Genomic DNA, 17,478 nt, shown 5'->3' with positions numbered 1-17,478 from the left:
CATAAGGCCCCATAAGTAGACCCAGCCACCTCCCCGCCTCGCCTCTCATCATTCAAGCCCTGGCTTCTCCCATTCCAGCTCATTGGCATGTTTTGCTCCAACCCACCAACCTTACTTCTAGCTCAACATCTTTTCCTTTTGTGTTGTCTTCTCCTGGAACAATCCCTCCCCACTTCCCCAGATGCTAGCACAGTACGCTACACAGAGCACATGCTTATTAAATATTTGACGAATGAACACGCAGACGCCCTGGGCATCTCAAATTCCCAGGTCTAGCGGTGACCTAGACAGCTTTAGGGGCTGCACGAGGCGAGACCCAGGGGCTCAGCTGCTGCCTGCAAGCCCTGCCTGCAAAATTCTCCCTAGAAACAAAACTCATACCACCAGGGCCCCACGGGCTGTAAATTCCTCTTAGTTATCAAATGTGGTTCCTTCGAAATGCTGCTGGGGAGATAGGTACCCTATGTGTCAAATTGTCAATAAAATTCAGGGCTCTGATCACTTCCTCACTACAAATTCTTTTTGCACTGATATGATAAGCTCTTGGAGGGGGAAAAAATCTATGCTTGTGATCATTAATACAAATCATTACAAGGAGGGACTTGGTTTTATATAAATCATCTTTTCTTGGCAGCTAAAAGACTGATTCATGTTTTTAATAATGGATCTAAAAAGGGTGTAGATTTGCAGTTGGATCTTCACTGCAATCTTACATCTGGTTACAAAAGTTTACCCAATAAACCTTTACTTTGCTGCCACTAAGAATATTCCAAAGTTGGTTGTCTTGTGACCGTGGACAGAGGCTAACGGCCCACCCCTCACTTGGGCCTCACCTGGGAAAGGTTGGCACTCCTTACCACAGCTGACAATTAAACCTTGGCAAGGGCTCCTGTCCTCATCTGGTCTACCAGAGCCCACAGAAGCCATGTCTCCATCCTCTCCCCAACTCATGTTCGCCTCCCTTCCCCAGGCTCACAAGGCTCCAGCCACACCTGCCTTCTGGTTCCTGCCTCAGGACCTTTGAACATGCTGTTCTTGCTGCCTGGCACACCTTTCCCCAAATCATCACAATCCACTGGTAGTGATGAGAAGGGAAGCCTGATTTATAGAAGGACAAGGCATAAGGCTGCATGCCGTCCAGTATGGTAGCCACAAGCCACATACGGGTACTGAGCCCTTGAAAGGTGGCTCATCTCAATTGAATGTACTCAAGATACAACACACATGCTGGATTTCAAAGATTTAGTGTGAAAAATGTCAAATATCTCATTAAAGATATTTGGAAATGATAACATTCTAGATACAGTGTATATTACCTATGGCAACATATGTGATGAAAGTGAACTTTACCAGTTCCTGCTCACTTTTTTTTTCTTTTTCAATGTAGCTACTAGAAGCTTTAAAATGATCTATGCCACCCACATTTGTGCTTTGCATTATATTGCCATAGGACAGTGCTGGCACAGGGTCAAATGCAGAGAAATAAAACCTGTATAAACAGCAAATTCAAAAGGAGATGAGACAAGACAAGGAGAAAGTTTTCGCTGGGACAGACCCCAGTGGTGAGCTGGAAACAGCAAGTGGAGTTTGATTCAGAGGGTCCAGGTGAGATGGGTCCTGGAGGCCCGACTTGGTGGTCTCATGTATGGGATCTCTTCTCATGCAAATGAAGAAATTCACAGCTCAACTGGGAAGAACCCAAAGAATTACTGGAAGGGTGGGGGAGGAGTCGGAGGATGGTTTGTACAGTGACCCAAGGACAGGCTCTGGGGCTGTGAGCTGGAGAAGCCCCTGGGCATAGAGACCTCTGCGAGCCCCTGCCACACCCATCAGTGAGTGAATGAATTAAACCTTGGCAAGGGGCCCTGTCACAGCCTGGCCTACCCAGAGCCCACAGTGCTGCAAGGGGAAGAACCTAGGTTGAGGGATGGTGGAGCTTAGCCTCCTGCTGGTGCCGTCCTTGTCAACTGGGCTGGGTCAGTAGCAATGCTGACAGCTTCCTACCATGTCCACCCTCCCTGCTCCTGGATGCCCCGAGGAAGGGTGAATCCACTGGAAGCAATTAAGATTGGTGGAGCAGGTAGTGGAGCAGGCTCCTTCTTTTGTTCAGTGTCAGCTCAAATATCACCACCTCTGAGAGGCCCTCCCTGACTACCACTCTACCATAGCCTCAGCTACACCACTACTGAGCATATCACCCTCTTCATTTCCTTCCTAGCATCCATCCTTTCCTGAAATTGTTTTAGATAGTTACTGGCTACCATGCTGATTGTCTGTCTGTTCCACTCCATGAGGATAGGGGCTGTGTCTGTCTTACTCATGACTGTAGTTCCAGGTGTTCTAGAACATTGTCTGCATAGAGTAGATACTCAATAGCAGTTTGTTGAATAAATCAATTGGTCTTAACATCTCCTCTCCATCAGGCTTTGGGGAAGTCCAGGAACGGTTCTGCACTAGGAGAAAGCTGGACACTCCTCTCCTTGAGACCCGGCTGTGAATCTACATGTGTGAATCCACACGCATGTGCAACTCTTGGGTCTCACCCACTAAGCAGCAAACTCTACATGTCTACGCCACCGTCTTGCATCAGGAGCCTTCGATCTGGCATGAAGGCTCCAGGTAGGTGCCACGTGTGCTGTGGGAAGGTCCACGGGAGGTCCCACAATGCCCTCCTGCAGGGACACTCACCCAGCTCCACGTCCTGGTCGTCGGTCAGCACCAGGATGATGTTGGGGCGGATGTTCCTGCGGTCCCTCTGAAACCTGCCCTTCAGGCGGTGGGGGGACAGGAAGGCGGAGCTCCCCGCCAGCAGAGAGAGGGCTGCCGTGGACAGCAAGCAGAGCAGGAGCCTGGAACGCACCATTGTTTGCTGATCGCTGCTTCGGTCAGGAGGCGGGTCTGAAGTTGCGTGTTGTGGGTTTGTTTCTTTTCCCACTTCCCTCTTTATTCACGGATCTAAAGTAGGAGGAAAAGGACCCAGTCAATATTTACGCAAAGGCTGCCCTGCCACCAGTACCTGCATGACAATTTGTACCAAGTCTCTGGCATGAACAATGAGATTCGCTTTGAATAGGTGAAGCGAGAACAGAACCACCACCGAACTCAGCGAAGGTTAGAAGAAAAGGATTTGGAATTTGTTCAGGCAACAGGCCAGTGAAAACCCTTCAGAGACCACTTCTGCAGGCAGACTCTCTCCCCGGGGCCCAGTGATGCTCTGGACATGTTGGGGGCAGCCCGAGTCCCAAGTCAGATCATCAGCCTGGCTCCAAAAAGCCAGAGCAGTTCAACCCACAAACCCTCCCCAGAGAAAGGAAAAGCAGCAGTCCAACCTGGGGGAACAGGGGTTTCTGTCCCCCCAACTTTTTTTTTTTTTAATGTGTTGTGGGTTAAAGTGTACACAGCATATTCATTTGCCATTCAACAATTTATACACTTTTTTTTTTAATAACGTTAGTTGCAGTCCCTCAATGCACTCTTCCCACTTCTCTGTGGGTTCCACTCCATTGGCCTTCTTTCCTGCCTTGTGAAGTTTGTTTTTGGACAAATGCTGCCCTTTTGGTCTCACACAGCTGATTGTTCTAAGGAGCAGTTCCCTTACGAGTGTTGCTGTTCACTTCCCAGGCCTGTGTCTGTCATTTGGTGGCAAGGTGATCTCCAGGGGTGAGTTCAGTGCCAGGTTTCAACGGTGGCTGAAGGCATTGTCTCAGTGGTTCCACCAGTTGCTATCAGACCCGTTAGGGCTGCTCTTTTTTTATGATTTTGAATTTTGTTCTACATTTTTCTCCCACTCTGTCTAGGATCTTCTTTGGCCCTGATCAGAGTGGTGGGTAGCAGTAGCCGGGCACCATCTAGTTCTTCTGGTCTCAGACTAGTGAAGGCTGTGGTTCTTTTTGTTGCTGTTGTTGTTGAGAAAATACACAGCAAAACATGCAACAATTCAACAGTTTCTGCATGGACAATTCACTGATGTTGATGCCATCCTTCAAGTTATGCAACCATTCGCACCCTCCTTTTCAGAACTGTTCCTCCCCCATGAACATAAACTCAATGCCCCTTAAGGTTTCTATGTAATCTTTGGAGTTGCTATTGGCAAGTTGATTTCATATAGATGGGTCTTAAAAGAGCATAATGTCCAAGGCAGATATTTTTACTAGTTAAACTAAGCTACTGTTTGGTTTTAAGAAGACTTCAGGGTATATTTTTGGTTTAAGTTTTAGAGATGATCTCAGGGCAATAGTTTCAGGGCTTTATCCAGCACCCATGGCCGCAGAAAGTCTGGAGTCTATGAGAATATGAAGTTCTGTTCTATATTTTCCCCCGTTTTGATCAAGATTCTTCTATGGCTCTTTGATCAAAATGGTCAGTAATGGCAGATGGGCACCATGCAGTTCTGGTCTCATGGCAAAGGAGACAGTTGTTCATGGAAGCAATTAGTCATATTCCATATCCTCCTCCAATTCCTGACTCTCCTTCCTGTGCTGTTTCAGGCAAATAGAGATGTGGTCCTCTCCTATCTGCTAGCACATGGGGGTGTGCAGGGGAGCGAGATGGAGTTCAGCTCTTGAGCAACCTGTGATTCAGTCAAGAGGTTTGAGAGAGCGTGGGGCACAGGGGGCCCTGGAAAAGAGCACCCGCTTTGGGCTGGAAGACTCGTGTGTTTCAATCCCACTCTGCCCCTTGCTGGCTGCTTTCCCCAGGAATGAACTAGTGAGGAACCGCAGATTCCTTGTGAAAAAGGGGAGCACACTGCTGAGGACCAAGACCAGGGAGGGTGTGACCCCGTGAAAGGACCCTGGAGTGAGACAAAAGCGACTCCCGTTAACTTTAAGTTGAAGAATAGAGAAAACGGCAATGAGAAAACCAAAGTGTCAAAGGTGCAGAGAAAAGAACTGTGGCATCCCATGGTGACCTCTGTCAACGCCATGACCCAGGTGAAGTCAGGACACAAGTGAGGGGGAGGGGAGACAGTGGGCGGGTCTGGCTAAAGTGTCCGGTCTCCCTCTGCTCTCCGTGGTCATTTTTCTGCTTCATGAGGAAATGAGCCTTCAAGTTCTGTCCAGGAATAGATTTTGGTCTCATTTATTTAAGATGAGAGACACAGAGAGAGAGAGAGAGAAGCAGATGTGCTGGGAGGAAACCAAGTCCCTAGAAGAGGGGCTGAGTCTTGTCCCTGTGACCTTGAAGGAGACTGTTTGCTCCTGCTGTCTGTGGGGGCACTGTGGCCACACCCAAAGTCCTGGGGGCTGAAATCTCCTCCAGGGCCTCCAATGCTGCCCCCATCCTCTCTCCGGGGGCTGTAAGAGCCACCTATGGGATCCCTCCATGTCCCCTGTCCTCCTCCTTCCTCCCCAGTGCACCTGGAAGGGTCTTCCTAAAATGTAAATTAGACCATATCCCTCCAGAGAGTGGGATTGGGGTGAGATTGGCTCTCAGAGAGCACAACTGAAGGGGGGCCTCACCCTAATCGCTGTCACTCACCTGCTCGAACCCCCCCTGGCTTCTCATTGCTCCAGGAGCAAAATGCAAGCTCCCCATTGGCTCTATGGGCCCTGGTGGGAACTGGCCTCATCTGCCCCTCCCCTTCTTCCTCCCAGCTGCTCTCCAGCCCCACTGCCTTCTTCTTGCTGCTCGGACAAGACACACAAGAGCCCTGCCCGTGACCTTTGTGCTGTCCTTCCTTAGACCCGGGAGCATCTTTCCCCAGATTCTGTATCATGGGCTTCTCCTCTGCCAAATCCTGGTCTAAGCGTCACCTCCTCGGAGAAGCCTGCCCATCAGCCTCGGTTTCAGGGTAGCTCTAGTTATGGCAAGGGATGCTGATTTCCCACGTACCTATGCACAGACGTTTACTTTTTCAAAAACAAGTATTTGTGTTTTTATTTCAAGATGAGGCCATTTAAAGAAACATGTTTGGGAGATAATAGTAGGAGGGTTGTGTACATGCAGCAGAAATCAGGGCTATGATACGTGACTAAAACATGTTGGGAAACATGCATTTAGTGGTGAGGAACCGGGCCGGGTTGAGCAGTCAGGGAGTGCAGAGTTCCAATCTTGTCTCTACCGTTTGCTCGTTGGCTGATCTGAGGATGGTGACTCAGCCTCGTTGGTCTAACTGTGACACGGGGATAATACAGGCGAGAGGTTAGAGTAAACCTCGTAGGGCTGTGAGGACTGCAGGAGTTTCTACAAACAGAGCCCTCAACACGGGACCCAGAAGCAGTGGCAGTAATAAGCCAGCCACAGTTGACATCATGCATTCCGCCCCCTAGTTAGCACTCCGTGTTAATGCATTTAATCTCTCACACCCATTTTACAGATGAGGATATTAAGGCACAGAGGAGTTAAGTAACTTTCCCAGGGTCACTCAGCAAGCAACTCCAAACTGCAAGCTCTTAACGATCAGACATCAAACAAAAAATTATACGGAGTATCCATGGGATGTACTACAAATAGCAACTCTCTTGAATAAGAAATAATCATAGCAAAGACATACTGACAACCTGCAAATGATCCAGCCCTGCTCTGACCACGGATGTGCATTCTAATCCCTGTGTACACCTGTTGATAGTACACACATTTCACAGATGAGGAAACTGAGGAAACTGAGAGTTACAATCACTTGTTGACAATCACATGGCCATATAAGTGGCAGAACCAGAGTTCAAGTCCAGTCTCGCTCAAGTTCGCCTTAACTGAACCTCCTGAAAGCATTTTTTAGACAAGTTTCTGAGCCCCCAGCCTCAGGTTTCTCATTTGTCAAACAGAGCGGCTGCCCAGATGTCCTCTGAGGACCTTTCTGGTTCTGGGCCTGTGACGCCAAAGTGCTGGGACCTGGGAGCTGCAGCCTGTATGGGGAGCCCTGGGCCAGGTGAGGGATGGTGCCTGGGCCGTGTCTGTCTTAGTGCCCCTGCTCTTGGGCATTGAGAACATGCCAGCAAGATTTGCTCTCCTTGGATTGAAGTCAAAGCTCCACGACCAGAGGCTGGAGAATAGCAGGAGCTAATTATTTCATCAGACCGAGTCATCAGTGGGTTGATGTTTGATGAATTCCCCCCGGCTCCGACTTCCCCTGGCCTTGTGCCAGTCTCTCTCCGGATGCCGAAGAAATCAATTAGAAATGACGCAGGAGATTTGGCTTTTTTTTTTTCCTTCTTGGTAAAAGATGCAAAATGAATACGCTGAGAGTATCTGGTGAAGTTATGCAGTACTGGCTGGCCTGATGATCCGTCCATACTGTCGCCCCTCCTCACCCCCTGTGCATGTCTATATGGCACCTTCTCTTCGTTCTGCATCTTCTCACAGACTGAGCAACCCCAGGACCCCACCCAGGGGAAAGACTCAGAGGGACCTCTATGTGCCTACACCACCGTCTCCAATCAACAACTTTAGACTCAGCATTCAGACCTCATTGATGTAGGAAGGACACTTGCCTGCCCTCTTATTTTCTTCTGAGGATCCCCAAATCTCAAAATTAGAGCAGAGGTGAGTTTGGTGAGAGGACAAAGCGGCCAGAGACAGAACATGGGGCCAGTCAGAAGTGAAACCCCCGTAAGAGCTGTGAACAAAGGAAACTCTGGTGGGTGGGAATGTGTGGAGATGCCTTAGATTCTGGGACCAGCAACCCCAACCACTTATGGGTTATTTTAGTTTATAAATACTTATTTATTAGGGTCCTAGTATGTGTGTTGGGTGGTAGGACAATCCTGATTGGATTACGGCAAGAGCTTCCTAAACTCTAAGTGGCTCCCCTGCTTCCCCATGACCCCCTTTCAGTCTAGTCTCCATCTGGCAGCTGGAAGGGTCCTCCACTGAAACCCCCCGAGGGATCCCATCACATGCACACTAAAGCCCCCAAGCCCTCCAAAGACCTACAAGACCCTACACAATCTGCCCTGTGGCCCCTGACCCTGTCACCTTCCACTCTCCCCCTTGTGCCCCCTGGGCTCCAGCCATGCTGGGCACCGCTCCACCTCAGGCCCTTTGCACTTGCCCTTCCCTCTGCCTGGAATGTCCTTCACCCACATGATCTTCATGACCCCTCTTCACCTCCTTCAGGTCTCTGCTCAAATTTCTCTTTCACAGGTTAAAGCCTAAACCTCCACTCTTCCTAACAGCACTTACCACCTCCAACAACTAGACACCTGACTTGTGATTTCTTTGTGGGTCTTCTCCACCCGGCTGACAGCTACCTGGGAGCATAGACTGTTGTCAGCATGGCTCCCATCTGTAATGGTTCATTTTCCTGTGAACTTGGCTAGGCTACAGGACCAGCTGTTTATTCCAAAATGAGTCTAGGTGATGTGTGGAGGTATCTTCCCCATGTGGTTAACATCTACAATTAGTTGACTGCAGGTGAAGGGGCTCACTGTCAAGAATTAGGGTTGGATTTCATCCAATCAGTTGAAGGCCTTAACGGAAGAACAGCTTTCTGAGAGAGGAGTAAAGCCTGCTTCAAGACGGCAGCATCAATACGGGCCTAAGTAGCCAGCCTACTGGCCTGCCTTGTAGGTTTTAGACTTGTCAGCTCCCACAATCACATGAGCCAGCTCCTTCAAACCAACCTCTCTCTCTTCGTGTGTGTGTGTCTGTGTGTGTTTGTGTCTATATATGTCTCTACTGTTTGTTTCTCAGGAGAATCCTGCCTGATACAACATCTATATCCCCAACACCTAAAACAGTGCTTGACATACAGCAGGCACTCAAAACACTGACGGAACAAGCAAAGAATATTTTCCTTTTTTTTCTCCTGGTAACAGAAAGGTACCCTGGTGGTACAGTGGTTAAAGCATTTGGCTTCTAACCAAAAGTTTGGCAGTTTGAGCCCACCACCACTCCACAGGAGAAAAGATGAGGCAGTCTGCTTCCATAGAGATTTCCAGCCTTGGAAACTCTATGGGGGGCAGCTCTACTCCATCTGTAGGATTGCCATGAGTTGGAGTTGACTCGAAGGCCAAGGGTTTGGTTTTAGGTTCCTGGTAACTGGACCCAGTTGTGCTTTGGAGCACCCTTCTCCCTCCATGTGTCAAACGAAGTCTGACTGCAGGTGGAGCATGTGATCCAATGAAACCAATCAGCACACTCCATCCCTCTAGGCCCCATGACTGGCTCAAGATAGACCTGTGAATCAGGGCTGGCTGGTGAGAGACAGGGAACCCCAGAGACTGGATGTAGGGAGAAAAGACTCGCTCTCTCCTGCTGTTCTGGGCACCGGGATGAGGTGAGACTTATGTATGTGCCCTGGTGGCAGCCACCAGTTGGACCCTGAGAAAGGATGCCATTACAGTGCACCCAAGTGCCCTTCCTTGCTAAGCTTGTCCAGATTAAGCACTCAGACCAACACAGCACAAGCACACCTCATTTTAGTGTGCCTCGCAGATACTGTGTTTTTCACAAATTGAAGGTTCGTGCCTACCCTGCGTCGGGGAAGTCTATTGGCACCATTTTCCCAACAGCACGTGCTCACTTTGTGTCTCTGTGTCATTTTTGTTAATTCTCAGTTATCTCAAAGTTTTTCATCACGCTGTTGCATACTGGACAGACTGCAGTAGAGTCTAAACATTACTTTTATATGCACTGGGAAACCACAACATTCGTGTGACTCAGTTCATGGTGAGACTCACTTTCTTGCGGTGGTCTGGAACGGAACCCACACTGTCTCCGAGGTACCCCATTAGTGGAAGTCCCAAAAGGGAGGATGATGGATAATAACTACGATGCACTGTGAGCCTATCACGGCTCTGCACAGTGGGAAGCACTTCTCCTCTGTTAACTTAGGAGCTAAGCTGCTCCACTTAGGAAGCGCAGGAGCAGAATGCTGTACCTTGCCCGAGGCCACATGGCTTGGGTGCTGAGTACTGCCTCCCCGGCCTCCTGCTCATCTCCTCCCCACCTGCCTGCACTCCAGGAGGCTCACTGACGGTCCCCAGGGTCTGTGTTCTCTGGCTGCTGCTTGGGTTTGGCCAGGCGAGGCACTGACGGGATGGGTGGGTGGGAGGTGAGAGAGGCTGGGGTATTCGTGTCTCTGCGTCCTTCCAGGTTTCCATCAACAGGCCACATTCTTCCACTGCTCCACTGAGGGCCGCGGCTCCCATGGGCAGCCCTCTCCAGCTTCCAGAAACTGCTCGCTGCTGCCACTGGCCTCAAGGATCTGCACTCTTGCTTTTCCTACCTTCGTGAAGTGCCCCTTAGTCAAACTGTTCTGATCCCCTGGTTGGAAGTACCACCTCTTTCCTGCTGGGCCCTGGACTGACAAAGCCAGCAGCAAGGCTTCAGTTTGCACCCAGACATCCTGGCCCCCGAGCCCACTCTCTTAACTCCTACAATCACCTGGATCCCAGAAGGTAACACAAGGGGCTGAGGTTAAGTGTGTTGCACGGATGGGAAGAAGCAGGTTCAACTTGGTTGGCTGGGGGCAGTCACCGAGGACTGCTTGGAGGAGGACTTACGGAAGAAAGGTTGAGAAGCCTAAGGGAGCAAGGTTCTGAAGAACCCACAGGGTTGGCCTCTGTGGAAGCGGGTGGAGGACAAAGGTGTTTCCGTCAGGGGAACAGCCTGAGCAAGCAGCAGGCAGAGGGAGAGAGGAGAGAGGCAGAGTGAGAGGGACAATGTGTGGTCCTGAACTTCGCAAGCCCAACAGTTGTCTAGACAGAGCATGACACACGCACATCTGTTAAACCTTACAATCCCCCGGCGCCTCCCCTTCTTCACAGCCACAGGCGTTCCTCTCCAGGGCTGTCCCTGCCTCTGCCCCGTGTCATCTGGGGGCTCTCCGCGCCTGTTCTCAGGATTCCAGCTGGAACCAGAACCAGGCAGCTCTCAAGAGCAAGACTGGGGGCAAGGGAAGGGCGCTTCCAAGGGAGGCAGGAAGGGTCAGGTTTCAAAACAAGGGTCAGGAGGTGGAACAGAAATCAGGACACAGAGAAGGGTAAAAAGTAGGAATGTAATTGAGGACTCAACAACCCAGCTGCCTGCATGCTATTCATGCAACAAGAATTTAGGGCCTACTGTGTGCCACCGTGTCAATCCACCTCCTAGGGGGTCTTCCCCTTTCTCGCTGACCCTCTACTCCACCAAGCACCATCCGCTTTTCCAGGAACTGGTCACTTCGGACAACGTGACCAAAGTACAAGAGACGAAGTCTGGCCCTTCTTGCTTCTAAGAAGCATTCCAGCACGTCCTCCAAGATAGAGTTTGTTCATTCTTCTAGCAGTCCATGGTACTTTCAATATTCTTTGCCAACACCACAATTCAAATGCATTAACTCTTCTTCAGTCTTTCTTATTCATTGTCCAGCTTTCACATGCATAAGTTGTTGTTGTTGTTGTTATGTGCCGTCGAGTCGGCCCCGACATGCATAAGAGGCGACTGAAAAGACCAGGGCATGGGTCAGGCAGACCTTACCCTTCAAAGTGACATCTTTGCTTTTTAACACTTCAGAGAGGTCCTTTGCAGCAGTGGTTGTGACAATGGGCTCAAGCATAGCAACAACTGTGAGGATGGCACAGATCAGACAGTGCTCTGTGCTGTTGTACGTGGGGTCACTATGATCGGAACCGGCTGGAGGGCATCTAACAACAACTATGGCCCAGGCACCGTCCTTGACACTGGGGATAAAGCTCATTGTCAACTGTCATCAAGTCAGCTCTGACTCATGGCAACCTTATGTATAAGACTATGAAATGATGCCCAGGGATACAGTGGTGAAAACCAATCAATCAATTAAAAAAATAACAACCCATGAGAAAACCCCAGTTCCCTGACCTCAGGGAGCTGACATTCCAAGAGTCAACCTCTCACAAGCTGGGGTAGCAAGACTCCAGGCAAAGTAGAAAAGGATCAGAAAATGAGATGGGGAATGAGGACAAGCCACAGGTGAGCTGTTAGAAGAGTCCCAGGGAAGGTCCGAGCACAAAGCAAGTTCAGAACCATGTATTCCCAAGTCCTGGGAAACAGCCTCCGGGTGGTTGGCGTGCCAAGTGAGCAGAGTGTGGGAGACCATATGATCCACACTCAGATATGTGAACACTCCACACGTGCCAGGAACACTTTCATGATCAATGGATGCAAAAAGAACATGGGGCGACATCTTCTGACCTCCTCCAACCTCACAAGGGGCAAACAGAGTCACCATCCACAGCCCAAGGCTGATTCCTATGAGGCTAGACATGCCACCTCCCTCCAGCCCTTTTACTAAGTCTGACACCAGCTGTTCCTCCCACGGTACTCTCTGCTCCTCTGCTGGGTTCAATATTCGTTGCAGTGGCCACACAGAACTTACAGACGATACTCACGAGCATGGGTTTATTAGGGAAACAACAGGTTACAATTCAGGCTCAGGAATGCTCTCAGGGTGCAATTCTTCGATCAGGACAGCCCCCTCTGCTGTGCCCTCAAGGATGCTTCTCTGGCCCTCGTCTCTTGGCCTGGCCTCTGTCCTGCTCCGGCAAGTGTTACAAACTCTTTCAGCTCTGCCCATAGTGCCCCTAGGTGCACCTCACTCCCCCACCCTGCAGGCCTACTGCCCAAAGGCACTCGGCTTTGGTGCTTTGTGGGTCAGCAAGCCCGCTGCTCTGTCTCAGGCCTCTTGGTTCCTCAGTCATCTCAGCTGGTTATCTTTGCTGGTCCAGCCGTCTCTCAGCCAAGGGGGTCCAGCACAGGGATCTTGGGTCCAAGGATGTGGTCCACTCCATCTGTGGCTCTTCTCTCTTAATGGCAGTGAGATCCCCCTTTTTGCCTCTGTTGTTGTTGTTGCTGTTGTTATGTGCTGTCGAGTCGGCCCTGACTCCTAGTGACCCCTACTTGGGTTTCCGAGGCAGTATCACTACGGAAGTAGATTGCCCAACCTTCCTCCCAAGGGGTGGCTGGTGGGTTTGACTGCCAGCCGTCTGGTTAGCAGTCAAGTGCCTTAGGCAATATGCTAAGTAGCAGGATAACAAAACTAACCAATCCCTACATTAGAGTTCCATACACATTATTTGCACGGTCCCACCCAGTAATCTGGTGGGAGTCACAAACACTGGTTAGAAAAGCCATTCCAAGTAATTCACTGTACCACAGTGCGTGTTGGGAGCTCTGGTAGCATAGTGGCTAAAGCACTTGACTGCTAACCAGAAGGCTGGCGGTTCAAACCCACCAGCCACTCCTCGGAAGGAAGGTTGGGCATTCCTACTTCCGTAGTGATACTGCCTCGGAAACCCAAGGAGGGGTCACTATGAGTCGGGGCTGACTCGACGGCACATAACAACAACAACAACAACAGTGCGTGTGTGTGTGTGGGGGGGGGGCAGACAAAAATCCCTGCTCTTGTGGAGCCGATATTCTATAGAGTGGAGAGAGAAGCACAAACAAACTGACAAATGCCAGGAGGCAGACCTCCCGGGTCTGAATCTCAGCTCTACCCTTCCTAGCTGTTAGGCAAATAAGATCGTGTGGCCTCAGTGTCTTTACATGTAAAATGGGGGCAATAATAGTACTGACCTGTTAGGGTTGTGAGGATGAAACGGAAGCTTTTAGAACAGAGCCGTACACAGTCAATGCTCAATAAATGTTGGCTAGTTTCATTTGTTGGGTTTGGCCCACCCACCATTCTTTCACTCAGCTTCAGATAACAGCCCCCAGTTTGCATTTAGAGATCTTCTCCTGCCACATCCTTGGTCCATCTGGTTCAAATTAGGCTCCAGCTCCAAGGAAGGACCATGGGGTCCAGGCCTGAGGCAATCCGAGCGTTCCAATCCTCCTGTCTCAGTGCAAATCAGCTTAGCCCAGAAACTTTGGGCTGGCTGATCAGGAGGGGACACTTGCTCTCTCTAATTGGCCGGGAACCCATGGGGACGGGTGAGGACTCTGGTGTCAACTTGCTTCATGTGGAGTTGAGGATGAAGCCAACACTTGGAAGAGATCAGTGCTGCAAAATGGAATGCACTTGGGTTTAATGACAGCTTTTGAGACCTGGATCCAGCCAAGCCTGAAGGAGGGAGGATTTACCTCTGGAGTCTTTTGTTCAGGCACCAATACCTTCCTTTTTATTCTTCAACTGATTTGAGCTGCTTTCTTTCCTTTTCAAGTCAATTTCCTCACTTTGACTCTTTAGGGACATAAATAAATTTCTTTTTTCTTCTTAAGTCAGTCTGAATTGATTTATCTGTCACTTGCAACCAAATGAGCCCGACCTGCACAGCAAGCTGGGCGAAGAGTGTTGACTCAGGTGGCTTCCTCTCCCATCTTCCGCCTCTGCGTTCAGAATGACTTGACAACACGGCCTGCCAGCCCATGGCCAGGCCTCCTGAGCCTGTGCCCACCTCTCCACCTTATCTCGGGCAACTTTCCTCATCCTTATTTGCCAGCTGATAAGGGAAAGGTGGCGTGGAAAAGCGGAAGGAACGTGGGTGTGGGACTCATAAATTCTGGTCCTGACTCTGCCATTCTAACCACGATTAGGCCTCAGATTCCTCATCTGCCAAGGAAAACAGACTGTTCCCTGGGCCTGGCCTTAAGGATCAGGAAGGGTGAGTCTGAGGAGCTGTGGAGACGCAGGCCTCCTTCTGTGACTCTTGGCCTCCAGCCCAGGTTTGTTCTACTCAGAGTACTTACCCCAACCTGTGATTCCTCACTTACTCTTCTGTTAGGGTTTGTATTTGTGGGGGTCACCTCCTCCACTGGAACAGAAACTCCACCAGGGCAGGGGCTGTGTCTCTCTTACTCACCCTCATAGCCCCAGCCCCTGGCATAGCCAGGAGCTAATTTTTCCCAGTCAGTCAACAAGTATCCGTTATTAGCTGCTGACGGATCCGACTCATGGTGCCTTTACGTTTAACAGAACGCGATGTGGTCCAGCCTTGTGCTGTCCTCACAATCATCACCATTGTGGCCACTGTGCTATCCATTTCACTGAGTCTCCCTCCTCCTCCTCCTCCTCCAGCAATGGATCCCTCCTGATGACGCATCCCAAGCAAGTGAGGTGCACAGTGTTCTGTTGTGACTGGCTTATTTTCAGAAGTAGATTGTCTGGCTTTTCCTTGTAGTCTGTCTTAGTCTGTCGGCTCCGCTAGAACCTGCTGGTATTTGAAATACTGATAACATAGCTTCCACATCACAGCAATACGCCAGCCACCACAGTACAGCAAGCTGAACTGATGAGCGATGAGTATTTACCATGAACCTGATATGCACCAGGCCCAGTGCTGAGGGAAGAGACCAAGGGCTCAGCCTTCAGCACGTAGACACTCAAATCAATTCCACGGTGTGTGAGGTGATGGGTTCTACAGAGATAACGCAGGGGAGGGAGGCTGGAAGTGCGGTGGGGGTGGAGGTTGCCATTTTGCATAAGGTGGTCAGCAAAGGCCTCTCGGAGAGCTCACATTAGGCAGAGACCTGAGGAGGTAGGGAATACGCCTTGTGGGTATTTAGGGGAACAACACTGCAAGCACAGGGAAGAGCCAGTGCAAACAGGTTGAGGTGGGAATGTGCCTGGGGGGCTGAGGAAGATAAAACAGGCAAGTGTGGCTGTGTGAAGCTGAATGACAGGAAGACTAGTAGTCTGAGGGAGAGAGGTCCTGGAAGGTTCTGCACAGGAGTGATGTGATTCAGTGCAGGTTCTAACAGAGTCCTTCTGGATGAGTGGGGAGAAGAGACTGTAGGGAGCAAGTAACAATAGCCTCTCCCTTTATTTCCAAGAATGGGCAATTGCTTGGACTGGGGTGAAGGCAGTGTATAGGGGGTAAGCTATGGACAGATTCTAGATGCCTGTTGAATGAATGAATGAATGGCAGGAAGACTGGCCTATGTCAGGTATTCTAATTCCTATTGCTGGGCAACTGATTACCACAAAACTTAGTGATGGAATAAATACTTTTTAAAGTTGGGCAATCTATCCATAGAGACACCGTCTTAGAAACCCAAGGAGGGGTTGCAATGAGTCAGAACCAACTTGACGGCCGTGAGTTATGGACTCCATGATCAGGAATGGGACAGGGACACAGCAGGAATGGCTGGTCTCTGCTCTCTAATGCTTGCAGCCACAGCTGGACTTCACAGCTGGGACTTGAGTCACCCGGAAGTGTCTTCATTCACATAGCAGTGGTTGCTGCTGGCAGCAGCGGGACCTCAGTGGGGCTGTCGACTGGCACCTCCATGGGGTCTCTTCATGTGGCCTGGGCTTCCTCCCAGCATGGCGGCCTCACGGTGGTATCTGCTCTCTTCCACGGCAGCTGGTGGTGGTTGTTGTTATGTGCCATCGAGTCAGCCCTGACTCATAGCGACTGCTCCTTGGGTTTCCCAGGCGGTATCACTACAGAAGTAGGATTGCCCAACCTTCCTTCCCAGGAGTGGCTGGTGGATTTGAACCACCAGCCTTCTGGTTAGCAGTCAAGTGCCTTAGGCACTATGCTACCAGCTTAGGGCTCCAAAAGCAACAGTCCCAGCCAAGGAGGCAGAACTGCTTTGTCTTTTCTGGCTTAACCTCAGAAGTCTCAAAGCATCATTCCCACCACACTGTTGTTTACGGGTGATTCTCAACCCAGTCAAACTCAGGGAGAGGGACGCAGACGCCACCTCTGGACGAGAGAAGAGTCAAGATCACAGGGTAGGTGAGCCTGTGGGATGTGCTGCTGTGACCATCTTGGAAACAAAATCTACCCCACCAAGTCACAGAGGCCTGTACATGGGGGGTGGGAGTGAGGGTCATGTGGGGCTCTCCCCTTAACGCAACATCCCTTCTAGAAAATGAAACATGATCTGGCCTCTATCACTGTCCGCGTCTGCCAAGTGCCCACACCCATGTCAAAGATCCCCTGACTGCAGGAAGTTCTGGGAGACCTAGAGTTTTCCCCAGCCCCACTCTTCCTTCCCCTATGACCCAAAGGGGTTAAATCAGCAATGTCGGGGTCCAGGACTCTCAGAGGAGCCAAAGAAAAGCAGAAGCCAAAGAGAAGGTGGAAGAGTAACAATAGCCTCTCCCTTTATTTCCAAGAATGAATTTTCCCAGTTCTGTCTGCGTTGAAAACATTTGTTGCTGTTCTTGTTAGGTGCTGTCGAGTCATCTCTGACTCAAAGCGTCCCTGTGCACAGCAGAACGAAACACCGCCTGGTCCTGCACCAGCTCCATGACCCTTGCTATACCTGAGCCCATCGCCATAGCCACTGTGTCAATCCATCTCACTGAGGGCCTTCCCCTCTTTCGTCAACCCTCCACCTTACCAAGCATGACATCCTTTTCCAGGGAATGGTCCCCTCTGACAACATGACCAAAGTAGGTGAGACAAAGTCTGGCCATTCTCACCTCCAAGGAGCATCTTGGCTGCATTTCCTCCAGGACAGATTTGTTAGGTCTTTTAGCATGGTACTTTGAGCATTCTTCTCCAGCACCACAACTCAAAAAGCATCAATTCTACCCCTTTCAAAGGCGAAGTTTCTCCCCTCTGTGGGGAACGGGCCCCACCTAACAAACCCAGAACACCAAACACAAGTATAGGATCTGAGTTC

General features: G+C 50.3%; 1 protein-coding gene across 1 annotated transcript in view; it reads right to left on the bottom strand.

Moving 5' to 3' along the window:
* SULF2 (sulfatase 2) overlaps nucleotides 1–2,863 on the bottom strand; it is a 125,243-nt gene extending 122,380 nt beyond the window's left edge. The window contains exon 1 of the mRNA XM_042780637.1: nucleotides 2,689–2,863. Within this exon, the coding sequence (XP_042636571.1) occupies nucleotides 2,689–2,863 (175 nt within the window). The remainder of the gene's footprint in view (nucleotides 1–2,688) is intronic.
* Nucleotides 2,864–17,478: the final 14,615 nt, after the last annotated feature.

This window comes from Orycteropus afer, unplaced genomic scaffold (assembly GCF_000298275.1).
Source record: "Orycteropus afer afer isolate SDZICR_OR568_19922 unplaced genomic scaffold, OryAfe1.0 scaffold00049, whole genome shotgun sequence".
NCBI lineage: Eukaryota > Metazoa > Chordata > Mammalia > Tubulidentata > Orycteropodidae > Orycteropus > Orycteropus afer.
This window is presented reverse-complemented; position numbering and strand designations above follow the sequence as displayed.